This window comes from Atractosteus spatula, chromosome 2 (genome assembly GCF_055471065.1).
Source record: "Atractosteus spatula isolate fAtrSpa1 chromosome 2, fAtrSpa1.hap1, whole genome shotgun sequence".
Taxonomy (NCBI): Eukaryota; Metazoa; Chordata; class Actinopteri; order Semionotiformes; family Lepisosteidae; genus Atractosteus; species Atractosteus spatula.
The window spans coordinates 7,781,391-7,809,331 of NC_142707.1; the positions used below are offsets into that span (position 1 = coordinate 7,781,391).

At 37.7% G+C, this 27,941-nt stretch overlaps 1 protein-coding gene across 1 annotated transcript; it reads left to right on the forward strand.

Moving 5' to 3' along the window:
• Nucleotides 1-8,168: 8,168 nt before the first annotated feature.
• Nucleotides 8,169-26,678, forward strand: slc18a1 (solute carrier family 18 member A1). Its single transcript, XM_088906237.1, has 15 exons — nt 8,169-8,318; nt 9,004-9,370; nt 10,531-10,589; nt 11,220-11,303; nt 11,970-12,062; nt 12,521-12,610; nt 13,228-13,271; nt 16,156-16,216; nt 16,666-16,761; nt 18,210-18,288; nt 19,052-19,103; nt 19,770-19,833; nt 23,746-23,865; nt 24,096-24,229; nt 25,077-26,678. Exons 1-15 carry the CDS (start codon nt 8,204-8,206, stop codon nt 25,185-25,187), a joined length of 1,569 nt encoding a protein of 522 aa, XP_088762363.1. The 5' UTR covers nt 8,169-8,203; the 3' UTR covers nt 25,188-26,678.
• Nucleotides 26,679-27,941: the final 1,263 nt, after the last annotated feature.

Sequence of the window (27,941 nt, forward strand, 5' to 3'; positions counted from 1 at the left end):
CACCTGCATTTTTTTGTTACCACTGCTTTTCATAGGGGTGTTGCAAGCAATTTCCACTGGCACCATTCGTACCAGCAATGGTGTATTTAGTTGAGAGAAGGTGGCGTGGAGCTGTGGGATTTTTAATGGGCTGTGCTTGTGCTTGTGCGTGAGTGAGTGCTTTCAGTGGGAGCTTCATTGATTCCCACCTAACCACTGAATTTCCACTGTGGTGAAAACAAATTGATGAGCAGACCAGGGAAATAAAAAAGAAAAAGACATGCTGCTTTTCAAACTTAAAAACAGCTGTGGAACAGTGTGGAGTGTACAACTTTACATTGTATCTCTTGAAACCCTAAATATTAAAAGGTATTTTCAAACAGTAAATCCACTCTTATGTTCACCTCAATCAGATTCACCCACATATTATACTGTTTCCATTTATTTATTGTGTGTGGTTTGTTTGATTCAAAAGTCTGAACTGTACTATATATATATCACTTACAAAGATTTTAAAATAGAGCTGTTTCCCTACTGGCATTTTATATAAAATGTTATCTGCAAACGATTTTCGAAATGAGTGTGATGAAACAATACTATCCATTTGTGTGAAACAATGTGCCATTGCTTTTTCTCAAGTAGGTAAAAACCTAGATCACAAAATCACAAGCTCACGAACCCATTTTTGATTCAATAATAGAAAATGACACATTTATGACAGATGGAAATGTTCAAGATAGAAGTAAAGATCATATGAGCATAAGCATAAAGATCAGCATAAAAACTTATTTCTGACATCTAGCAAATATTGCAGAAAAAATACATCCACCCTTTATTGACTTTTTAAAGACAGGCACCACCCCCCCAGTCCCCAAGTTCTTCAAAAATTCAAACAATGCCTGATTAATAAAACCAATCTTTTTTAAAAAAAAAAGGCCAAACTCTAGTAGTGTGCTTTAGTGCATGCTCAACTTGTGTCAGATTGGTCTAGTCTAGTTTCTGTCTCTAATTAGTTTGTTCAAACAAGTACAAGAAAACTATCTGAAAAAGGATCTGACTCAACTGCATTTCATCCATGAAAATGTGAAAGACATATTCATAGCTTCCTAACATAATTCTATTACACTTTTTCTGTGTTCATCTTTTATATAAAAAACACTTTTAACAGTGTCTTAATTATGGTTTGACACCTGAGTTCTTTACGTTTTGCTGCTAGTGCAGTATCTTAAAAATGCCATTGTTTTTGGATTGGTTTGACTTTATTCCCCAACAACTTTAAAGAAAGACATTTTCCATAAAGCATGGCCTTGGCTTCATGTCACAATTCTCGTGCCTTGTATAACTACTGTAAATGCTGAATGTTGTACAATAAAGATGGGGTTGATTTAAAAAAATGAATTACTAGGCTGCAACAGCTTTTTAGTGCTGAACAGATGTACATGTTTGGTAATGCCAGGGCAGCTGTGTGTTATATTGTATTTAAAATTATGGACATTTTGGATGTTTTCTGTACAGTAGAATTTGCAAATGTATATGCAGCCTTTTGAAAATAAATGTACAGTTGGAAAAACCTTTACATTTAGTTGAATAAAAAGTTTTTTTTTCCCCCCTTGAGGAACTTGTTGTTCTTGTAATTACTGTATTATTCAGTAGTCGGGTAAAAGTCGAAATGAGTCGCCAGATATAGAGGGATAGCATTCTTAAAACTGGCATTAACTGGCTGAGAAAATGACAGTGCTGGCCGAAGATAAGGAATGAGCCAGGGAGGCAGCTGCAACAATGGAGATTGTGTAGGGAAGAGAGCTAGAAAATGCACATGCAGTTGTGAGCAGCCAGGGAGTATTTAAACATAGGAGATTGGAAGTATGACATTAAAATATGACCTCCTCCAGAACATTTGTTGAATAGCACAATTTTTGAGAATTCCAGATACATTCGAGTGAGCAGTTGCACAAGAGGAAGGTTAATTATACACATCAGAAGAAGGCTCCACAACTGAAATGTTGTGAGTTTTTTCTTTATTCTTACTTGTCTGGAATTAACCTCTACTTGTTTGTTCCTTTAGAGATATTTTGATCCTTGCATAATTTTATTGTTTTTGTTGTTACTAAGGGATCATGTTTTCATTAGATATTTGTGTGCATTTCACCTGTCTAGGATAAAGTTGTTAAAAAAATAGATACTTTTTATTTATACTTTATTTTACTATATATATGTGTTGCCTAAACACAACAATACTATTGGTGAACAACCAATAGTAATGATTATTAATCCTTGGTTGGAATCAGAATTACAGATTTTGAAAAAAAATCTGCAGGTTTATGTCAACTGTCCACAAGGTGTCACTGCCGCTGAGACTGCATGCCATCTAAAAAATAAGTGTTGTCCTAAAAAAGTAAAACAACACGATAAATCAGGGATATCATGGTGGGTTTAATTAATCTATCATTCCTATCTATATTAATGTTTTTCTCTACCTACTTTAGACAACAATCAGAAAATTGCACCAATATTTATTAGTATTATTTTTAAATGTTTATGCATAGTATAGGTTAAAGTGTGTACATTATGCACAAACACTGTGGAAATACATGAAATTTTAAGTAAATACTGCTCAATGCAGTCATGACTATCTGTTGAGGCTGTTTTGCTTAGTTTTGAGCTCAATATGATTCCTGGAATTTCCTTCTTCAGCACCATCTTGAACAAAATGACAATTTCATCCAGCTAGCAGAATTCCATACTATCAAGCAAACAAGCTTTCAAAAATCATTCATGAGGTGACAAGAAACCCTGTGTGCTGCTGACAAGGACATTCAGGATTTTGTATATGACAAGAGGACCAGAGCACACAACAGACAGAAGGCAGAGTGGCCAGTGAGGGCTGTAAAGATGGTGCCCAAGCTCATCCAATCATCCAATCCAGTCTGACAATATATTTCTCAAAGCAAACTGGCAGTGCTGTGGATTATAACACCTCCTGTGCTAATGTAAGCCCTGAGTTGTTCTGCATTAATCACACCATCAAAAATACCACATCACTTTTGTCTACAGTAGATGTCTCTGTCAGAGCCTTGTAATTAGTCTAACCCAGGCAGGACCAATTTTATTAAGCTGTTAATTAATTGCCCAGGCAGTGTGTGTAAATCCGCAAAATTTTTCTGCCAGTTTTTAATCCCTCCACCATTATCCCCCCACCCAACAGCATACGCACAAAGTATCATTTCCTTTTCAAATATCTTTTGCAATTATGTCAACCAGCCTTCTTCCAGACTCTGTGTGCTTTTGCTTTTATTACATTTAATCTCTTGCCGGCCAGTTTGGAAGAGTAAACAGCTCCTTATTACAGAAAGTCCCCTTATCTTGTTGGCTGTGTGATGAGGTAAACACGCAGCCAGCACTGCTGTTTCCTGGCTTTGTAAGAGCAAGTGGGGAAAACAGGCTTGAGTCACAGTCCTGCAGGGAGAGAGAGATGGTTTGTAAGTGTCTTTATTTATAAACATAACAGGACATGGGCTGAGAAGTCCTCTTCACACCTGTTTCAGCTTCAGTCAGTTCCCAACCTTTAAGCAATAAGCACAGCACGATGTATGCAGTTTCTGTATTTGATTTAGTTCTGATTGAGTAAAATATTCAATTTACTCTGTTTCTTCATTATAGTTAAGTTACAGAATTAACCATGACAGTGCTTTATAAAGACTAAATGGATAAATAGCTGAATAGTTACTACCATTTCACTGAACCTTGGAAAATGCTGAACGACACGTGTAATATCTGGGTTCTCCTCCAAACCTCCAATTTGCTGTCAGTGGTAGAAACCAGAGCCCTGGCCAGCAGTCACTGAGTCATTGAGAAAATCAACAGGTGTACACATTTATCAGGCAAAATGTGTTGGTCCTATAGGACACCAGAAAAAGGAAGAGGATGCATCTTTGTGCTCAAAGGTACATCAACCATAGAGCTCAAGGAAAATGATGTTAAAATACAATTCTAAATGCATTTCTTCAAGGGGTTTTAGGAGTGGGAGCAAGCTATTTTTCTACTGTTGATACCCTGCTGTAACAAATGGAAAAACAAGCTTTTTTATTTTAATTAGGATGTTATCACAGCCAGGGCAATGAATGCAGCCAAAAGGAGGTTGTGGTTTATTTATTCTTTTAACAATGAACTCGGTTTCCCTGAGATAAGTTCATTCTTAAACCTTTCTTACTCTGCTAGCCCCTCGGCTCTCAGGTTCAGTGTCTTGTTCTTGATTTCTCCAAACCTCTCCCACAGCAGTTCCTGATACAGCCTCTCCCTCTTGCAAATGCAACGACGTAGCAAACACCTGCTATGAGGGATGAGGGAACACCAGTTTAAATAGGGAGGAGCCTAGCTGTCAGGTACGAGGATTGTAAGGACCGACAGCTGGCTCCTCTCAGGCAGTCATTTGAGCCGACTGTCACAGATGTTTTTTCTAAATGATCTCTTTTAAGTTGCTTGGAAATTACGCCAGTCAAACTGATTTTTTAATCTAGAAATATATGTCAATAATTACGTCATAATTAGGCAAAGCTTACCTACAGTACCTTTCTTTTAGAAAAAGCAATCTCTTAGTAAAAGTCAAGTATAAGTTCCTTTCTGTTTTGAGATGGCTTACACACATTTACTTACACTTGAACAGACAGTTTATCAAAATGGCCAAATACACATTTCTGATACTGAAGCATTTTTCTTCAAATGAAAGAAGTTTGTGTTTTTTGGCTTCCCATGAAAACATGAAAAAAGATTGGTTTCTGTGGTATTGTTCCTATCAGCTTGTTCATGTTTGCCCTGCTATGGAGTGGTGTGACATTTTGATTATTGACAGATAAAAGTGTGCCATTAATAAAATTCACAATATTAATAATTAATAATTAATTAATATTTTTTTTAGGTAAAATCACCTAAAGCTAACACAATTTAGAAGTACGACTAAAACTGTCCCTCTCCTTACCTATGATCACGAGCTTTGCGTAGTGCCCAAAACAAATGACATTGTGAGTACAAGCAGAAATGCAGTTTCTCTGTAGGTCTGCTGGGCTTACTCTCTGTAACAGGGTAAGGAGCTCAGCACTCTGGGAGGACCTTGGAGTCGTGTATAATCTCTAGGCCAAGAGGAGCCAATGGAGGTAGTTTGTATTTGGAGAGGATGACCCCAGGGTGATAAGCCAGCAGCCATGTCACCCTGTAGCTCTCAACTGGCTACCCACTGAAGCGAAGCAGGGTTGAGCCTGTTCAGTACCTGGATGGGAGACCTCCTGGGAAGCTACGGTTGCTGCTGGAAGTCGTGTTAATGGGACCAGTGGGGGGCGCCCACCCTGTGGTCTGTGTGGATCATAATGCCACAGTATAGTGGCAGGGAGAATAAACTGTAGTGGGCGCCATCTTTTGGATGAGACGTTAAACCAAAGTCATGACTCTCAGTAGTCATTAAAGATCCCCGGGTATTTCTCGATAAGAGTAGGGAGTTATCCCAGTGTCCAGGCCAAATTTCCCCCCTCGGCCTTTACTGTGGCCTCCAAATTGTCCCAATGTATGATTGGCTTGCACTTGCCCAGCGATGGACTGGCACCCTGTGTCAGGACATGACCCCTGGGCACCTCCTGCTGGAGGTGTACCAAGCATAGCCCAATGGGAAGAGCCCCTGGGGCAGGCTCAGGACACACTGGAAGGATTTTATCTCTCAGCTGGTCTGGGAACACCTGGAAATCCCCCAGGAGGAGCTGGAGACTGTTACTGGGAATGGGAATCTCTGGTCTGCCCTGCTCAGGCTTTGGTCACCACAACCCTCACCAGGAGTATGTGGTTACAATATGGATGAAACTAAAACTGTTTTACAATAAATTGAAACTGAGTAATAATGAAAAAATGAACGATAATATGGAAGAAGCTGAAATAAAACAATAACTTTTAAATATATACATATATTATATGTATTATTGCAACATGGAAATTCCATGATATGCATTGTTTCTTCCTACTAATGTCTGCTTCCGACATGTTGAACCTGTTGAATGCCATAAAAAACATCTTTGTAAAAAAAAAAATAGTGCAAGCAATAAAATCTGAATAAGAATAATAAATACCATGAAGTTGGGAATTTCAAATAATCCAGGAAAAGTATTTTAAAAGGTCTGCTCCCAGCAGTAAGAAAGATATCCTGTACATAGCAAAGGCAAAGCAATATCCTCTCACATGTGGAGAAGCACTGTTTCGTAGGCAGAACCCAGACACACTGGGCAAAGATCCTAATAGCATTTACCATTTAGATTATAGGAATACCAGCTCCAGCAGTTCTGCAGCATGGATGTGAATACAGGGCAAATGTGTTGTAAGCTAAAATTAGTACAGGCTTTATTTCACCAGCAAGGAATAGAGCCCTATTAACAGACACATCAGGAAGAGGGACATAGTGCAAACACACACGTCCCGATGACACTGATGGATATGGCTTGTGAAAAGGGCAGACGTTTCCATGAGTTGTCCTCCCCGCCCCCTGCTTAAAAAGGGTTAACATCTCCAGATCAAAGATAAGCCCTTATTGCAAACAGCAAAAGCCTGCTTTCCTCCTGCCTCTCCAATAAAGAGCCTGTGGTCCAAACAATTACTTCTCTCTGTGACGTACAAGAAGCTGTGGAGCTCGGTGTGTTTTATTAAAGGGTTGCCTCTTAAATTATTTCTTGCAAAAAGGCCAGGCACATCCCGCAGGCATTGGAGCTAATAAATAGAGGAGGCGGAAGAGGGAACATCGCGTTGACTTGCACCTGGTGTGTCTCAACAGAATGCATTACAAGGTAAGGTAGCTCTTCTCTCTTTCGAATAGCTCATTGCTGTAATAACAGTCAAAGGCTTGGGCTTTAGGGGCACTTTCTAACGGTCATTTATTTTACATTTTAAGGGAGTAGTGAGGCTTAAAGTTGTGTAAGTTTGAAAAAGTTACTTTTACAAACGTTTTTTGGGCATTTAAAAATCGAAGAAGAATCAAGGCAAGTTCATTGTTCTGGTATTATGGACACTTGGACAGTCAAGCCAATTTATTCTGGGCTTTGGACCATTTCAGCAAATGTTAGCTGATGCAGCTGCTGGGAACTTTGTAGGAGATATTCTACAATCTGTTAGTAATCATTATGTCAATGGAACGTACAAGTTACTTCTAATCAGAAGCTATTTTCCCACTTAGCTTCTCATGCAAACCTTAATAAGAAGCTTTACTATGATTTATACACATTTAAACATTTCTATTTCCTACTAGCATTGTACTTACAGTATTTAAAATGTCATAAACTTTTAGGATTTATAACTGTATATATTGGAAAGCGGAACAGAAATCTGTTTGCATGAATTTGGGAGTTGTACAGTTTAATGTTGTAGTTGTACGGACATATCTTCCCAATTTGTGGATTTCATGTGTTTCAGATCTGTTCTATAAGAAAAGCTCCAAAATGAGTACTTAAAATGACTTTTATAATTTAAATAAATGTATGTAGATGTTAAATAATGTAGAATTAACTGAAACAGACCTTGCTGTCTTCCTGGTGAGAATGAAGTTTGAATTAATTTCTATAGATTGCTTTGATAAACAGTAATTATGAAACCTTTTACTATATCATCCTGATGGACAACAAGGCTCTCTCCAACCTAAAAATTACCTAAAACGCTTTTGCTGCTAATAAAAATCATATGTATGCACAATTTTTACTTAGACTACTCTTGAATACTGTATCTACCTGTATAAAGCTCTGTGCTCATCCTATCAACAAACAGCTGCTGACAGTTCTGTAAGCAAATTAAGACAAAGGATTCTAATCTAATTGTTGAATATATGTGTATATACTGTATATTCCAGAAGCAAAATGTATTTCTGGCACTAATGTCTGGTTTTACAGTAATGAGTTCCTGTTAGACATTATTATGTATCAGATTCACTTCAGTTCTCAACTACCACATGACATTTGTATGTTCATTAGTGCTAAAAGGAGGGAACTGCTCGTTCAAGTAAAGCTTAGCAAGGGTGCCTTTAGAGAGAAGAGGAAAAAAAACATCCCACACACCCCAGGCAAGAATACTGTATTTACTGCACTTCAGAGCCTCAAGGTGTGATCTCATGACAAAGAAGTCTTATTGTGCCTAGACATTAGGCTTATTGTGATACATTCTGTTTCACCCAGGTTTTATAGTTCATCCAACCAGTTTACTCTGAACGATGCCCAGTTTCAACCCTCTACAATGGTTGAAGGAGGGCAGGGAGTCCAGGAAGCTCGTGTTAGTGGTGGTCTTTGTCGCCCTGCTGGTAGATAACATGCTGCTTACTGTCGTGGGTAAGTCAATCTTCTGTCTTCTGAGCAAGCTGTTTGTTTTTTTTTTGAATCAGAATGCAAATCTGAATGAAAGCTAACAATGCACCTAATGAAAAAAAATTTGCATGAATATTTAAGACAACTGGTCAGGTAAGTTATTAAAAATAAGGGAACCTTCCAACAGATATGTGAGATGTGGCCACTGTGGAACAAAACCGAACACGTGAATTCATTTAAATCCTAGACAAACTGTAAATGGTACTAGTTTGACCCATACATATCAAGGCTTTCGTAACCCTAAACATATAGGTTAATGAAGGAGAAATAGATTGATAAGGAAAGCATACACATTGCATGTGTACCTTTGTTTGCCCTCTAACTAAATCCAAAATTCACTATGTTCAAATTCAAATAAGATTCAAATCGGAAGCTAACCCATAGGATAAACTGATTAAAATGACCTTGTCTGTGGCACGCTCTGGTTTCAGTGGAGCAAACCTGACAGAGCAAACAACAACCATTCTGTCATTTGTTTTGGTCACTTGACGTTTTTGCTCTAATTACACAAACTTTTGGTGTGCGTTTGTACGTGACAAAACGTCTATGAACACTGAGGTCAATTGGTTCGTGTCTTGTTTTGCTGGTGTCTGCTTCTAAAGTGCATCTCTTTCCCCAAACTAAACAACTGTCGTCTCTGATTTTGTAGTGCCCATCATCCCCAGCTTCCTATATGCCACCGAGTACCAGACGCCAGAACATTCTGTAACCCTGAACGACAGCTCATTTCCAACACAGAAGACCTATGAAGCCACCACATTCTCCTCTGTCTTTTCCTTTTATGACAACACAACCTACGTCGTTAGTGACTCTGCTGTCAACGTGTCAGACCTCATTTCCGATGTGAATGTCAACAGCTCTTTCGAAAGGGAGGCCGTGACGTCAGCACCGTATAACAACTGTGTGGAGAACAGTGACTACCTCGTGGAAGAAAATGTTCGTGTGGGCCTGCTGTTCGCCTCCAAAGCTTTAGTACAGCTATTGACTAATCCCTTTGTTGGCCCTCTGACAAACAGGTACTGTCTGAGGCTTCTTACCCCAAGCCTAGGAGAGCACTCAAACCAGGGTCAATATTCTTCTTTTCTTTTAAATATGGTTCTCCTTTCTTTACCTTCAGGCTGTTTCCACTCAGTTATGTCTAAGTTCATTTAAAACAGAAGATTCAATATCTATTTTGTCTTATAAGTACCTTTGTGCTAATTAATGCTTCTTCATAAGAACATTTACATGTGAACTGAGGTAATTTGGCCCATCTTACATCAAGCATGCAGCTTTTCTCCCTGCCTTGAACTGTGCTAGTTATGCTGCTCAAGTGTATCAAAGCCATGTTGTCAGTTCATTCTAATCTCAACAGGCAAAATAGTAATCAAGCTGCTGCTTACAGCACAGCAGGAACATGTGACAAGTTAGCTTAGGAAGATCAGCTCTCTTTGCCTCCTCTCCCCATTGAATTTAAACACAAATGTCTGAGTAGATTCTTAACATATCGTACAGTCCTTGGGCACCAAAGCTCATTTATTTCAGATTCATATCTGTATAACTCAGCTGACGAGCACACCCCATAATGTGTGATGAATCTGTTCATTATGGGATTTTGATCCAATGTACTCCAATGTACAGTATACATGCAGTGGATATGTGGAGTCATTTTATGAGCAAGACACTAGAAAGTTTATATAACAGTATATTTGCTGGCACTTTGTATTACAAGGTCACTATTTGTGGTTTTGTGCTTAACCTGTAAATCATTAATTTTGATGCCTGTACCAATTTCATGACCTGAAACAAAACTTATTTTTGTTGTGGTAACTCTTCCTAACAACTCATTATAGTATATTCTCACACCTCAATGCAGGTTCTAATAAATCCGATCTTGCACAGGGACAGCCCTTTGTTCATTTACTTGCCCTTTTGAATACAGTGGAGAGTGAGCTGCAATTTTTGATTTTCCCCTTAAACACAATTACAGTAGGAAAAAGATGGAAATATTTGCCATGTGCTATAATGATGGGCTCTACCCTAGACCTAGAAGGTCAGTCATTACCAAAGTTAAAATCGGCTCCTTAAAATAAAGAATAGTCAAGGTACTGTGTCCTTTCACCAATCTAAAACACAAAAAAAATAAGCCAACCACTTCCTCAGCCTGACTGTCTCTTGTGTGTTTTCCCTTTTCCAGGATCGGATTCCACATCCCAATGTTTGTTGGATTTATTATCTTGTTCTTCTCGACAATAAGTAAGCATCAATTAATAAACATGAAATATAAGTAATAGCACATACAGATTCATCAGAGTAATAGTAATAATAATAATTATCATCATCATCATCATAATCATAATCATAATCATAATAACTTTTTGGCAAGGAATGTCAGAGCTTCTAATGGATTCTCCAAAGTTTGTCATCATTGTACTTGAGGTTATTATGGACTTTTTGATAAACTCTAATAACTTTTCATCCTACTGTATGAAGCCTCAAAGGTTTTGCCTTGGAGATGTTTGAATCTTGCCTGTTTGAATCAGAAATGTCTAAAATACTTTTCTGTTCTGAAGAGAAGAATGGGCAAGTTTTAGTCCTAAATAGAGTTTAACTCAGTCACATCCTTCTGATTTTAGCATTTAATGTGGAGGGTTTAATTGCAGAAAAATGAAGTGTTTCATCGTGTTAAGCATTTTGGGTAAAATTCCAGAATAAATATATACATTTACAAACTTGAAGTCAGTACATATACCTTGGCATATACAAATATGATCAATGCTATTCTTTCATTCTGCTAATTATGGTCCACTAATGCATTTAACTGTTCTGTACAACTTACCCGAGATCAACTAACAAATCTTTGTTTATTGTCTTTCTGATTTGCAGTGTTCGCCTTTTCAGGAACATACACCCTTCTATTTGTGGCTCGAGCCCTGCAAGGATTCGGTTCTTCATTCTCCTCTGTAGCAGGTAGGGAACCTTTGAGCACATATGATGGGCAGAAACTATGTGGTTGCACTAAACTCCATGTACTTTCCAGTTGTGTCCTCCGGTTTGTCTTTCACTGTTGAGTGAACTATTAGCTTCATATCTTACAGTATATTGAAAAAACTAGATGATGTTTTTGCAAATTGTTTCCGGGACATACAGAGTGGCAAGAGACCCCCTTCCCGCCCCTAGTCCCGGGACCATGGCTTCATAAAATGTTATACCATGAACCTGACTACACCATATTGTTTTGTATAAAAAACTGAAAGTTTGAATTTAGTTATTATATCTGATTTCCTTTTATAAACGGCCCTTTATATTTTCCATTACAGTACTTTGAACTAAAGCCAGCAGTTGTTTCTGACTTCCTCTTGTTGCCTTGAGCTAGCCTCACTATTACTACATGACAATGGAGACAGAAATATGTTAATTTTCCAAAGACTGGTGTAAGAATTGTACAGTATGTCAAAACTGAAACAATACTGGCGACACATGCAAACTAACAAGTAAATGGTTGGTTTTCTTTCAATATGGAAACCAGGAATTTTGTACATTACGCAACTTAATTTACATATTAAAAAATATTTAAAAGAAGGCATTCTGAAACAGAACCCTAGTTTTTCAATAGGGCCTGCGCTGTCTTTGTAGGTCTGGGGATGCTGGCCAGTGTTTACACAGATGACAATGAAAGAGGTGTTGCCATGGGACTAGCTCTTGGAGGTCTAGCAATGGGAGTTCTTAGTAAGTAACATCCTGTTTTCTAGTTTTGCATCATTTATACACAAGTGTTTCACAGTTACATTTATACACAGTTACATTTATTGCATCTGTACTAATACCTGGAAAAGTGATACTTTCACAAATGCACATTCATAAAATGCAATAATAAATGCATTAATGCCGATTTTCCTGGGATGATTACATCGATAAGTGGTAAAGTAGTAAAGTGTAAAAATGTTTTTTTGATTTTTCTACCCATTACTAAAACAGCACACTACAAGGGCAAGTGTCTCAGAAAGGCTTCATGCAATGAAGAGTCTAGTTTTTAGAACTCACAATTTACTGTGGAACAAGTAACGTGTATAATCTAAAGCACAATTTATTCTCTATTTCTTTGACAGTCAGTTGTCATGGACAGAACTGTGACTACAAAGTTACTGTGCTTCAGTAAAATTGTGTTTTTGCCTTTTCTCTGACAGTTGGAGCCCCATTTGGAAGTGTTATGTATGAGTTTGTTGGGAAAAGTGCCCCGTTCATTGTTTTAGCTTGCCTGGCTTTAGTTGATGGAGGTAAGTTAGTAAGTACTGTAAGTCAGTATGTATTTATACACATATTACACCATGTAACATTTTCTAACGTTCTCCCAAAAAGGTAAGGTGTCACAATGTCACAAATGAAATACTTTGTGTTCGTAAGTCTTACAAAATAATGAATCATGACAGGTTTTACCAGAGTAAACAAAAGTGTTGCAGTTTATTTAGGGTACTAGCAGTGAGGTGAGTGGCATAGCAGCTGGTGCTGAGATAGGGGGTTTGCCCCATATCCCTTGTGAATTTTATTGGGGTGCTCCACTTTTTTCCACCTTTCACAGACATGCTGGCTATGATACATGGTGCCTCTACATTGTGCACACATCTTGTGTGTGTAAACCTGCATTGCACTTGCATTTCTTCCAAGGTATAGTCCAACCTTGAGCCCTGTGCTTTCAGTACAGGCTCCACGTTTCCATAACGTTCCCTAGGAATAAGTGCCTGGTATTGGCTAAACAGTATTGGTAGGTTAGTATGAATGGTGTTCAACCAAGGTGCATTAAGACATTAGTAATAACCCTTGAGCATTGGTAAAAATCTATATGTCATTGAAATAATAATGTAATTGTATTTCCTTACTCCCTTCTCTTACATAGCATTACAGCTGTGCATACTGCGGCCATCAAAGATCTCTCCTGGGGTGAGTGTTTCTTCCCTTTCCATTTAAACAAAAACAAAATCACCAGGGGCAGGGAAAAATCTTGAATGTCAAATGTAGTTCTGAAGAATAAACTGGAAGAAAGATGTCCAATTTTGTTAGTATGTCCCAGTAGCACTGTGTTCAATATGACAAAATGCTTGTTATAATCATTGGCAGGCAATCGAGAAGCAGTCCAATACTGACTAAGGAACTGTATTCTCATTTACAGCAATTAGCCACAGCGTAATACAGACTATGTCTAATGCTGCTGATCCAAAAGATTTGATTAACACATCCTGTTAATTCTTGTGACCAACAAAAGTCTTCCTGTAATATAGCAATTAGCCTGATCTTGTGAGGTCTCAGCCCACAATTCCAGTAAGCCTCCTTCCACCATTTGACTAATTAAAATGCTTATGATTCACTATAGAAATGTGGCCTTCCCTAGACAACTGCATTTGAGCTCTAGTAAAAGATAGATAGATAGATACTTTATTGATCCCGTGAGGGAAATTGCAGTGCAACAGCAGCTTAACACACACAACACAGCCACAGTGTAACGAATTATATAATAATAGTACAATACATACAATACAATACGAGTTACTCACAGTCCGGACGCACAAGAACAAACTAGAACAGAACAGTACACAGAAAATCGTATCACACTCATATCACACATATGAATATAAATATAGATGTAACTATAGATATAAATATAAATGTATTGCACAGGTCCCTGGCATATATTGCACAAAAAGTGGTTGTAAACGGGAAAAAGAAAAAGAAAAAGAAAGAGAACAGATGTAGCAGTAGATGTGTAGATGCGTTTAGTCCAGAAACAGGTCACTGTCGATGTTGCCTCTGCCAAGACGCAAGGTGGATGCGTTGTACAGTCTTATGGCAGACGGCAAGAATGACCTCCTGTAGCGCTCCCTGTCGCACCGTGGATGAATCAGTCTATTGCTGAACGTGCTCTTCATTCCTGCCAGCCTGTCAAAGAGGGGATGGGAGAAGTTGTCCATGATGGCCTCTAGTTTGGACCTCATTCTCCTCTCAGCCACTACCTCCAAGGAGTCCAGGTCAAACCCAATGACAGAGCTTGCTCTCCTGATGAGCTTGTTCAGCCTTTTGGAATCTACTGCTCTAATCCCAGAGCCCCAGCACACCACTGCGTAGAAAATGGCACTCGCTACCACCGACTGATAGAACATGTGTAGCATCTTACTACACACATTGAAGGACCTGAGCCTCCTCAAGAAGTAGAGTCGGCTCTGTCCCTTCTTATAGATGGCCTCGATGTTCTTAGACCATTCCAGTCTATCGTCGATGTGCACTCCCAGGTACTTGTACGAGTCCACCATCTCCACGCCACTCCCATGGATGTAGACAGGAGTAGGTTTGACCTTTTTCCTCCTGAAATCTACCACCAGTTCCTTTGTCTTCGTCACATTCAGTTCCAAGTGGTTCACCCCACACCACTCCACAAAGCTGCTGACCAGTCCTCTGTACTCCTCCTCCTGCTCACCCTTGATACATCCCACAATTGCAGAGTCATCTGAGAACTTCTGCAGGTGGCATGACTTTGAGTTGTACTTAAAGTCCGAAGTATAGAGGGTGAAGAGGAATGGAGAAAGAACTGTCCCTTGAGGTGCCCCTGTGTTACTCACTACCTGTTCAGACACACAGTTCTGAAGTCTCACAGACTGTGGTCTGCCTGTCAGGTAGTCAGTGATCCACGAGGTCGTGGAGGCATCGACTTGCATCTCCTCCAGCTTCCTCCTTAGAAGTAAGGGCTGGATGGTATTGAAGGCACTGGAGAAGTCGAAAAACATGATCCTTACAGTGTTGCCAGCCCTGTCCAGGTGTGAGTAGGCCCTTTGCAGCATGTAGATGATCGCATCCTCCACACCAACACTGGGCTGGTAGGCAAACTGTAGGGTGTCCAGTGATGAGCTGACCAGGGGTCTCAGGTGGGATAAGACCAGCCTCTCCAGTGTCTTCATGATGTGAGAAGTCAGTGCAACTGGTCTGTAGTCGTTGAGGACAGAGGGGCGCCCTTTCTTTGGTACCGGGACCAGGCATGATGTCTTCCAGAGCACCGGGACTCTTTCCAAGCGCAGGCTCAGGTTGAACAGTCGCTGGAGCACTCCGCTCAGCTGATCAGCACAGGCCCTCAGAACTCTGGGGCAGATGTTATCTGGTCCTGTGGCCTTACCCTCGTGCAGCCTCTTCAGCTCCTTCTTCACCTGGTCAGCTGTGATGGTCAGCCTGGCCTGGGGGATGGTGCTCATACTGCTTTCAGTGCTGCAGGTGTTAATGGCGGAGGTGTTGGAGAGTGGCAGCTGTGGGGGATGGGTGGGTGAGTAGCCGTCGGGGGTTGTGTTAACCTGTAAGTTTAAAAATTTTCTTTTTTAGACTGTTGTCAATCTAAATCTTAAATTGTAAGCCACAGACACTGCACTTTCTGGATCTGAAATTATAACATACAGGAAAGAACTTTTGTTATCAGCCCCAGGTTTATGGGAGGTAATTTTTCATTTTTTCTAAGAGAAAAGACACTGCTTTCAAACCTAGAATCCTACTTTTATTATTGGCAGCTACTGTAATTATCTTAACATTAACATGATTAATATTTAAGACTATTTTCCACTTATTTTTTATTGAGGTTATTTTTGGTAAAAACTCCATTGAGAATCTCCTAATTAAAATTGCCAGAGACTGCTGCACTGTTAATTTCAGTAGCACATAAACCTCAAGAGATAATAATGGCTGCAAACCAGTTTTTTTTTTTCTCAGTGAAAATGCCAATAGTTGTGGTGTAGATCCAGTTGAAATCTTAACAGTGTCCTTTGCCTAGTAATATACCTTTGATTTTTTCCAGAGTGTAGAAGGCACACCTTTATTAACCTTACTACGGGATCCTTATATTCTAATAAGTGCAGGTAAGAACAGATTCCCAGTTATTTAAGAACTATCATCTCATCTGTTGCTGAGAAAAAAAAAATCACAGCTGTTAAGCATAACACATTTTTTTTTTCAAAAGAATGAAATTAGTGTAAGCTTCAGAATTGATTACCAAGGGAGTCTTAGCCTATCTCGAGAACAGCAGGGTGACAATTCTGGGGGTTGTGATGCTTCATCATGAATTATGAATCATACCACATGAACTGCCTAGGTGCATCATAAGAAAGAGAACCGTGTGATTGTGAATTGTGTGAGTTTGCTTGTTTCTGGTTCATTAAAAACATTTGTCACTCTTTAGAAACTGAAAAGACTATTTTCCCACACTGTGTTAATATTCAGCCTGTTGTGCATTAGCCTCTCTCTCTATAAATAACCAGTGTTAACACTCCTCTGGCCCAGTTGTAGTAAATACCTTTCTGTATTACAGGGTCCATTTGCTTTGCTAACATGGGGGTGGCCATGCTGGAACCCACACTACCCATATGGATGATGCAAACTATGTGTTCTCCAGAATGGCAGCTTGGTATGTGGATGTGTTCTCTGTCTCAGACTGTGGTTAAAACTTCATAAGCGCTCTGACACAGCATATCTACTGTATAAAAAACTATCGGTCCACACTTAAAAGGGGTAATGGGTATCCAAGGTATGGTGCTTTCTGTTTCTGCAATCGTTTCTATGTGAAATGTATTATACGGCTTTCTGTTGTTATTTCAGCTTCAAGTTCTAGACATATTTCGGCTTCAATATAAATATTGCCATAAAAAGGAGATTAAAACTATTATGTAATGTGGGAGCCAGACAGTTCAGTTGTTTAGTCCTGGTAATGTAGAGTTCTGTAATGCAATCTGTGCCTAACACATGCCAATCCACACATGTGAATCTTTTATTGAAATAGAGACATCCGATAATCTATACCCTGTGTACTACAACCACCACTGAGTCTTTCTGAATTTTGATTCACTTTGCCTGAAATGCAGATATTCATTTAGTGTGCTTTGAAGACTTTGACTGTTAAATACTAAACATTAGCAATAAAGGCTCTCTCTAATGTTAAATATTAGAGTCAAGCTTGTGGGATTCTTTTATTCCCTTCAAGTTATGGTGAGAGGATAATTTAATTTTAGAAACAATAAAGTTACAAAACTAGAAGTCACTTTCATTTGTTAACTCAGCTACACACATAAAACACTAGAAACATAAGCTACAACTGTACAGTGTGTTTAACTCACTGTACTACCTTGATTTGATGTAAATTTGGTGAGAAAGAAAGCTGGCCTCTAACTTGTGCCTGTCAATGTTTGCTTGTGTTTTCCGAATATGATCTTAGCCAATTGCAGCATGTTCCAAACTCAGCTTCTCTGATCTTAAACTAGAACAGACATGCATGAGTATGAGCAAGTATTTCATGCTTTACCTTCACTCCACTGGCTTCCTGTGGAATTTAGAATAAAATTCAAAATTCTATGGTTCATTTTTCAAGGCTTGAATTGCTTGGCTCCTGCCTGCATCAGTGTACAGTACTGACAAAGTGTGTGCAAAGTACCATTAATATACATCCCAACTTTGTTTGGACTCTTTAGCCTTCTTTAGTTGCCTAAATGAGGCTCTTAACCCTAAGAGACCCTGGGTGTCTATGCTTTGTATTCTTTTGCTAAAAAGCTTTATCATGATCCCTCAGCTCATATGTGTCAGAATCTTCAAACTTTGTCTTAAACATATCAATATATCTTGATATATAAAATAAAGGGGATGATGATGATTATTATTAATACTATTATTATTCCAACGATCATTCTCAGAAGTACAGCTAAAAAGTCAGGAAGGATAGAGGCATTTTATCATTTACAAAATCTGTTTAATGGCTATGTGTTTTTACACTGATTTATTGTACTTTATATGTTATTTTTATCTCAAATGTTTGATACACGTGTTAAACAAAGAACTAACCTTCTCTTTGATAACATATTTCAGGTATAGCATTTCTCCCTGCGAGTATATCATACCTCATTGGAACTAACCTGTTTGGCTTGCTAGCTAACAAAATGGGCAGGTAATTTTAGACTGTTACATTTTTTTTACATTGTTACAAAAATTGTAATAGATGGAAAAGGGTTTTTTAATCATCCAATATAATTCTTTTATTTTGTTGAACAAACTTCAGCCCAGTGCTTAACTTGTGGTTAATATGTCTGGCACGTTGGCCTTTTTGCACTGGACCGTGCTTATTTAATAACATTTGTTTTGTCTTTGCTTTCCAATCTTATTATTATAAATTCTCATAAAAGAATAACAGCAGTGTAAATGTGCTCATAAAATGCTTCTGACATACACCCTAGAGTAAGAAGCTTTATTATCACAGATGCCAATGACTTGTAATAAGGTCTGAATTTATAATTAGGTACAGTAAGTAATTATTTGGTTTTGCATTTGAACTACACTTTGAGTTGGTTTCCTGCTAAAAGTTGTGAACATTAAAAATGTATGATCCTAGATTCGCTGTATTCATGTGGATAAATGGTTCTTACAAAGAGATGCATGGCCAGCACAAAACTTACAAGAAGCCTTTTCTAATCTTAAATACCATTTTTTCTTCTTTTTTGTTGTTCTTGTGAGCTCATACTCTATTGAAAAAGAAGACATTTCTTTAAAAACAGGACTTAAAATGGATGGCTATTCTGGTGTCTTTTGTGTTTGAAGTTCTAGATAGTTTGATAAATACTCACAACCTCCTTGGTCCATGTGCTTTACTGTATGTTCCATTCTGTAAGTGAGCTGGCCTTTTAGGTGCAGTGACAGTGTTGATCTCTCTACAGGTGGGTCTGCTCATTTATTGGAATGGTGATTGTTGGAATCAGCCTGCTCTGTGTGAGTATACTAAACATTTGGGATATTTGTGTTTATTTGAAGGAAAAAAACACATTATTTAGTAGTGTTGGTTTCATTGAAGCCTACTGTAGATGAGTAGGTGTGCTGCTTTAATAGACATTTTACATGTTTTTGTGATTCAGAAACATCAATTACTTTCGTAATGCCCACCAGAATTTGGTATAGACAATGGTGTGTTTTTCACGTCTCAGCTTGTAACTACAAACCTCACAATCGCACACAGGGGCGAATGAGGAAGTACAGGCACCTCCTCCCACCTGTTTGTCTTTGAGCCAATCGTCTTTTGACACATCACAGACAAAACTGCCCCCTACTGGAGGTACAGCACTGATTGGAAGACAGGCGCATCCTTCACTGACAGCACAGTGTGCTACAGTAACAGCCAATTAAGTGCCACCAATTGGGCTCTGTGATTCCTCAATCACAGAGCTCACCCCTTGCTCTTGGCATGTGAATTTATCAACTAAGGCACTCAGGAGGTAACTCTCTCTGTGTATTTGTTTGACTTTGTATCTACTTAATTCATTACCTAGGTTAATTACACTTGTTTTATATTTGTGTTATAGAAGAAACTTATTTAGTTATTGAAATTTGTATTCAGGTCAGAAATGCCTAAAACTGATGTTCAATTAAATTAAATCGCAGGTTCCTCTAGCAAGCGATATTTATGGACTCATTGGTCCTAACGCCGGCCTTGGACTTGCAATTGGTAAGTGATGCTCATATTTTGTGTTGATTCTTTCTATGCATAGAACAAGTCACATTATTGATAAGCCACTATTCAAAAATTGAATCGGATCCAAAAATTGAATCTGAATACAAACTGTGTCCAATGTTTATTTAAAATGCAGAATGAAGATCCGTTTGATTTTAAATACATTTAGTATGGAACTTTACAAGATACAGCTTTTAATGCAATTACATTTTTTTTATACTGTATGTCATCACTAACTTCGTATGCATCAGGAGACCTCTGTTAATTCATTACATTTTCAATATTTTGAAATCTGAATTATTGAAAGTGTACTTTAATAAATTTATTAAATTTATTTTAATATTTATTAATATTATTTTGGCTTTTGTTTCCAAAAGCAAAGAGTAGATTAACAGTACAGTAGATACAATTTCCATAACAACCTTCAAAATTAAACCTCAGAATGATAAATGGAGTTCATAACGAAAGTTTGGGAGGGATGACAACAACCAAGTTCAATCAGACTCAGCTGTCAGTAATTAGCAATTGCTACTGAAATCCATTCCTCTCCCAAAACTCTATAAATACCTATGAGATCCCTATCTCTCTCTCTTGCACGTCTCTTGCATCCCACCTCCACCCCTGCAGCTGCCCCTTGGTCACCCTGCATGGGGGTCCTGGTCTCCTTGTCCTATGGCCAGGAGGTCAACCCTTAGCCAAGTGGGATAAGCCAAAATTTCGCTCCATAATCCTTTCACGACGCTTTAATCTTGAATGTTGCCATTTCCTACTGAAGACGTTTAATCAATGAAATTGTGACACTTCATATAACTAATTTACAGACATTTTAGAAAATTACAAGTAACAATTGTCCACATGATGTAGATTAAATTGTGAGTAAATGATAATAAATAATAAGTAAATATTAGCTTACTCCGGCACAGTCTCTGGAATCCCCAAACACATGGAAAAGACACACATCTGGCAAAAAGTGGGGTCAAGACAATTAACCAATTAAAAAGGCATTATTGTGAAAACAGGATATTGACCTCTGTAATATTATTATAGTCTGCTCAAATGAAAAAGATGGTAGTAATGAGTTAGCCACAGAATCTTACACTCTTTAAAATACTACATGTGTTGGCCACTGATTTCACCTGGAATATGAAAATACAAGCTTTAACATATAGCTTTAAAAACAATGCAAAATAAATACTGTATTAGTTTTCCTAAGAATGTAATCAGACCATTGTAAAATCATCCATACTCCTAAAAGGCAATGCTTCTGGGATCTACAGTATATGGTTTAATTTTAGTGATGATTATGTCATGCAAGTCCGACAGGACCAACCGTGGAATGGCAGGAGAGCGATAGAGACCCTATGCGTAGCGGCGAGACGGGGATTAGCCCGGGCTCAGCTGTTCAGGAGAAGCCGTATAGAAACCGATGCCCTCAGGCCAAGGACAGGAACGACCTGGTGCTAGGCGGGTCTCAGGGCAACTGAACAACAATGCTGAGCAAGAAGCAGAGCAGAAGCAGGAAATAAATAGGCTACACAACAAGACACACCAGAAAGACATGAATAATCACAGGGAACTAGGAACAGAAGGGACGTAGAGCGCCCTCTAGGTGTAATGAGCGTGACAGATTAACTTCACCCATGGTATGCTAAGGAGAGTTTACATTACGTATAGAGTACGTTTAAAAAATTACATGCAACAAAAGAAAATTTACAATATTATCTGAGCCATGAAAAACTAAACAAACAATTGACAACTGCAGAACTTTATTCCAAAATTACCACCTTCAACCTTGTTTCTTATCTTAATGACAATATTAAACAAAACACACATTAAAAAAGATTAATTGGCATTGCCATCAATATAGAGGGAAAACATCAAAAGGCATTGATCTTGACAAGAATATTAATTTTTAAATCCTTCATTCTATTCACTATAAGGCGCAAAAGAGCTTCTGTTCAAGAAGAATATTTTAAGTGATTAAGAGCTTAAAAAGTAATCATGGTACAATCACTACAGCAAAGGTAGCTAATAATATAAAAATTGTGCTTCCCTTTTTACTTATCTTTCTAAAGCTTTTTATTCTGTACGTCATATATTAATGTTGTATAGACTGTTGTATAATTAATTATTGTAGTTTTTAAATAGGTTTCAAAAATATTTCACAAATTTTAATTAAGTGTATCAATCTGATGTATTATAATTATATTATCCGATTTTTTTTATTCCATGAAAGATTGCCACTGGGTTCTATTTAGGTCTAATTGTATTGACTGTATAAATAAGAACATTGGTCAGAATATGAACAATGCATAATTTGATTTTTATGCTGCTGATACTGTATTCTTTCCCTCTAACCCGCCTTGAGAATTCATTTCTGAAGTTTTACAAACAGCTTTTAATGTTATTCTATATAAACTCTTTGAATTCAAGCTTTATTAAATTAAAAAAAAACAAAATAGTCAATAATCAAGTCTAATTCTGAAAAATTAGAAAAATTATAGACTAAAACATTACCAGATTCATAGTTTCAGAATTCAGATAACATTTCAAGAAAATTAAAATTGGGTTTTGTGCAAAGGTAACAGACAAGGATATTAGACACTTCTACATGCAGAATGGCAATATATAACAAATTCTAGATATCAAATACATTACTGTGAACTGTGCAAGAAAGTAAGGTGAACATTTCTTGCACTACCTACTGTAAACTGAACCTCGGAAATGCCTTTGTTTATAAAGTGGCTATGGGAAAATATCCAGTTTACCTTAGAACCTTAGTTCTTATCAGTTAAGATCTTGATCAATATTATAGTTTACAGTTTTAAAGATTGTATGAATCGAAACAAAAGATTGTTATTTTGCTCTCACGTCATTGAAAATGCCTCAGAAAGATTTAATGTTGTTTAACTTATCATTGGACCATTTTTTTAAGATAGGATATAGGTGATTTTTACATTTGATAAATATACTCGTTACTATTTTTAGAGTACTTTTTCTTGAAATAATTCTATCAATTATCAAATGTATCTACTATAGTGTTGTTGTTGTCCTAATGTTGGTAGAAATGATGTGACAAAGTGTTTCAAACAGGCCTCACTTGGAAATGAGATCTTGATGTCACTAGACTTCTAGGTTAGACAAGGATTTGAAATGGTCAGAAAAACAACACTAGCAGGCACATTCACCTTTGACGTTATGAAGAATTTGTCACACTTTTAACTAGCCCTTTTTATCTTTCATTTTCCATCTATAAAATTCAATTGCGCCATCCCTTGGTAAATCATTTCACAACCTTTTATATTATTCATATCACTTTATTGTATTAATAAACCATTAATGTTTAATATTCTCATGCATTTACTTGTATCTGGGAATGTCTGTTCTCCTTTCAAGAAAAGCAGCTCTCAAACTGTTGCTTGCTGTTTTTCACATCAGTTACTGAGGGGGCCTGTAACTTTTTACTTTCATAAAAATGTCATTAAAAAAGTGAATATTTTGCCAAATAAAAGTGTAGTCCATCAAGAACCTGCAACCTGGAATTATCCTGTCAGTGTAAATTCTGTAGGGCTTTCTGATATATGGATTTTTTGACAGCTTAATTGCACAACTTAGTTTTTTTACATTCGTTCAGAAATGGTGTTATTTAGCAGGTGTTCTAGTGGAAGACAAACTCTAATCTTGCACTTTCACTTTCCCATGTATAAAACACACCTGGCTTCACTGCTGCAGCAGCTCTCTAGTTCATTCCTCTGAGTGAAGGGCACTGTTGTTTCCTCAGCCAGACGATGTTAAAGCCAATGTATTAATATCCATTGCTTCATTTAGCCATTGTTAGAATTCAACAGAACACCTGAACAATGGATTTAAACCAGCTTAAAATTTCTCATTTTTCCTCTCCTGTAGGTATGGTGGACTCCTCCATGATGCCTATAATGGGCTACCTGGTAGATCTCCGGCATGCTTCAGTCTATGGAACTGTCTACGCTATAGCAGATGTTGCTTTCTGCATGGGATTTGCTATCGGTGAGGAGGTCTTCATAGGTCAGCGACGTTGAAAAACCTGACCACGCTTTTAAAAACTGATTCCAAATGAAAATAGCAGAACACTCATTCTAATCATAATCTTCCCATGAACATCATCAGGAGAAATGTACTTCTATCATGTGAACTGATATCATGTTTCCGTTTGACCCTGAGTATCTTGGACATTTGATCTCCAGGGTATAATGCCAGCTCTCTTTCTGTGGTCTCAGGCCCCTCCACAGCTGGAGCCATTGTGGAAGCTATCGGATTCCACTACCTCATGGTCATCATTGGCATCATCAACATACTATTCGCCCCTTTGTGCTGCTTTTTAAGAAATCCTGCAGCAAGAGAAGAGAAAATGGTGAGAGGTTTTAGAATTCATTTTGTGCCCTTTCCCTAGGGTGTGGGTTCTGAATTCTTATTTGATGGATTCTTACCTGTTATTTCTGAGCCAGAACAAAACAGACTTTAATCCTGTTCAAAAGATGGCAGTGTAAGGCACTACTGGATCAGATTTAATGTTTCTCCAGAGGTGCAGAGCCAAGATACACCCTGTACAGGATGCCAGTCCATCGCAGGACATGTACAGACACAAACATGCACACACTCACACCAGGACCAATTTACCCACAAGCCACTTAGCCTGCTATACCAGGATGCCTTTGGACTGTGAGATTGTGTTGTGGCCCCAACATTGCCTCAAGCAGCAATGGTACCTATATACCATACCTCAAATATACTCCAACAACAAAATAATAACATTAAAAACATTTTGCCCTTTCCTAATTATTTCTCATTTGTTTGTCTAACGCCTTTAAACAAACCAGTCAACCGTTTGTTCCCATTTATAGAGCTGCTTATTTTACTAGAACAATTCAGGTAATATACCTTGCTCAAGGATACAATAACTAATAATAATAATGTAACTAATAATATTAGTTACATGCAAAAAAACATGCTGCCCTGTAGTTGCCCCCTGCTAGATTATACTTTATATTTTCACAATATCTCCCAAGAAAACAAGAAACACATGAGCAAAGTGTCTCACCCTGTCACATTTAAGTTATCATCCATTATGTACCACTCGCTGCCAGAGAAATAAACAGGAAAGGAAAAGTTAAGATTCATTTTCCTTCAAGTCACAAGGAGAATCTTTTAGGAAAAGGAGAATCATGTCCTGCTCTTCATCCCTGTGTCTTCTCTCCCAGGCCATAATAAACCAGGAGTGTCCCATGCATGTCAAAACCTACAGCACTCAGAAGGTGTACCGGGAGTTCCCACTGAGCGACGCTAGTGATGAGGAGGAGACTGAAGAGTGACCACATTCCCAGGGCACAGCCAGACATGCTGTCATGCAATCTGATATACTACACTTGAGCATAAGTGTACTGCACCCACAAAACAACAACTCTTTGTGGTCTTGCACAGCAAAAACATTTTGTTTCAGAAAAAAGAAAACAGACTTGAAAAAATAAAAAAACAACCAAAGACTTGCCACTATAATGAATTTGTTCCATTGGATGTTGGATGCTGCTTTTCTTGTTTTCACAAAAAAAAATCATCTTGCTTTCTCATTTGATGTGGAAAGGTACAGCGATAAAAAGTGAGAGGCTAGCTAAAAAGCATACAATTCAGTTTTGCTCTACAGGATTTTTTTTGTTGTACTTCTGTTTTGTATTCAGAGGTAGATGAAAACAACTAGAAGTGAAACAAAACTGAAATGAAAATTAATTTTATTTAAATTTCTGGTCCTTAAGGACAACTTCCTATGTGGTTGGAAGACTTGCGACAACTACAGTACCTTGCGTTTCAGAGGTGCCAGAGCCCAGCCTGACATACTGTAAAAGCACAAAGCTCAGAGAGCTCTTCAGGTGGGATTGAGAGTATTTCCCAGGTCCTTTTAAGAATCAATACTGTAATGTAGCTTGTGCTACAACATTTGTCTTTTTTTACATTGTTAGAAATTGTGCTGCAAAAGATAATTTTTTCATAATCTGGTCTTAATTCTACAATGTACAGATTAAAAACTTTCCCTCCCTTTGTCAATGCCTCTGGGGATTTTAATCCTTTTGGATTATGGATTGCCCACAGCACTTTGTAGTTCAGTTTTTAGACCTAAATTCAAACCCTTGTGTCTGAAAAAATAACTAAAAGATTATTCATAGGGCCAAATTTAATCAATAAAATTACATCTTCTCTTATTTCTCTTATTCCTGTGCAAAAATACTCAAAAGTTACCACAGGACAGTTCTCAAGGAAATCTCTTCAATCAATAAAATCGAAATCTTTACTGTTCAATCTATATATTCCATATTATTACTACCTTAGCTAGAAAAATGTTGTAGCCTTCTTCTACACAGTTCCTTTACATCTTAGCTATTATAAAATCCAATATTCTTTCCTCAGTTTCTTCACTGTCTCAGTGTTTCTTTGTAGATATTACAATTTTATCTTCAGCTGGAGGGTCTATGTTTTTGCTGAGACATTTAATTTCCTTTCTGCACTGGAGCTTGGTCATGTTTTTAAAGCACAACGTGGTACTTATTCAAGAGAGAGACAGATAGAGAGAGAAAGGGAGAAAATGGGAAAGATTTGCATCAGTGGTGTGTTGTTCTTCAATGCATCCAATTTCCAGGTCCCATAAATAACAAACAAGCATCTGGAACAGAGAGCTAGCCTCTGGAGCCTTCTGTAGACATCTTATTCAATTACCTTGGAAAAAGTCTTGCCTTAAGTAGCCTCTGTGGCTGACGGCTTACTGATTGTACAAGAATTGGTTACTGTGCTTTGCAAATAAAATGCTTGTCAAACAAAAGCTATATGCTGAATTAATATTAATTATTTAGGGTCCCAATATGCTCCTTCTGGTTTACTATTGTTGCACATGTTACAGCCAGGAGAACAATTAAGAGCCAGACAAAGGTGTTTCTGGTAAGGGGAAAGATGGCACATATATGTTTACTTGACTGTTGTATGAGCAGGAGAAATATTTGCTCTTGATAGTCTTGAGGATATTACTAGGAGGGTTTTACAAAACACACAAAAATGAAATTCACTGTGATTATGAAAATAATTTTTCCTTACTGTGTTTGTTGTTTGGACTTTTCCGTGTATTTAAGTTTCTATACAATAGTTCTGCAGTACATATTCTAATGCATCTAGGTGGAAAACACCTCAGCCTATTTGAGTAGAATGTGTGAGTGCATTAAATGTGTTCAGTTTCAAATACCATTTCTCCAATGTCAGCTTCAAAGAATGGATGCTGAGTCAGAATGTGAAGTTTGATAGTTTTCCCGTGAAGACATCAAATGAACTGGATTTTCTTTTTCATTGCCTGTACTCCACTCCAACCCATATGGTGCATGGAATCTGTGTCAGCAGTGACTGAGCCTTTTGTTTTAGTTACTTGGTATACAGAAGATTAAGAAAAAAGTTTTCCGTTAATGAAAAATTGCTAAGACTCTGCTATGTCTGCATCTGAAGAATATTTCTTTCTCTCCGAGCAAAAGGAAATACTATTGGAACACATTAAAAAGAATGATTGTGAGCAGTCCAGCTTGTGCACAGTCAACATACAGTACATTCAAAAGTGTTTTAAAAAGATCTGAACTTAATATGGGAGTAAACAACAAGGTTTATTTTTTCGGTTAGCAATGCTAACTACTGCCCTACCTTGCATTATCCATTCTAGGAAAGAAAATATTTGCACAAAAGACACTCCAGTCCACAATCAAACCCAAAACCTAAGAAGCACTGAGAAATTAGTGCTAATTAGTCAAGTTACAATAATCTCCAAGTCCTTATTCATGTTAGAAACCCGACTAATGTTTTTTAAAAGACATAAGATGTATTGCAATTTAGAGAACCATGGGTCATGTCCTTATTATAATCTATATATAATAGAAATTGCTGAAGTAGCAGTGATCTTGGAACCAGCACAGTAAAGCACTGAAAAGCATTGCTTAGGTTACCTATGGTTATCATGATATTTTGTTTCTTTTGTCATTACACTCTCATTTACACTTTTTACAGCATGTTTTATTTATCTATACTTTCTTTTATATATATATATT

Coding starts and splice junctions, on each gene's coding strand:
- slc18a1 (XM_088906237.1), top strand. CDS start 8,204: ATGCCCAGTTTCAACCCTCTACAATGGTTGAAGGAGGGCAGGGAGTCC. Junction 12,063..12,520: donor TCTAGCAATGGGAGTTCTTA/GTAAGTAACATC, acceptor TTTCTCTGACAG/TTGGAGCCCCATTTGGAAGT. Junction 16,217..16,665: donor TTATATTCTAATAAGTGCAG/GTAAGAACAGAT, acceptor TCTGTATTACAG/GGTCCATTTGCTTTGCTAAC.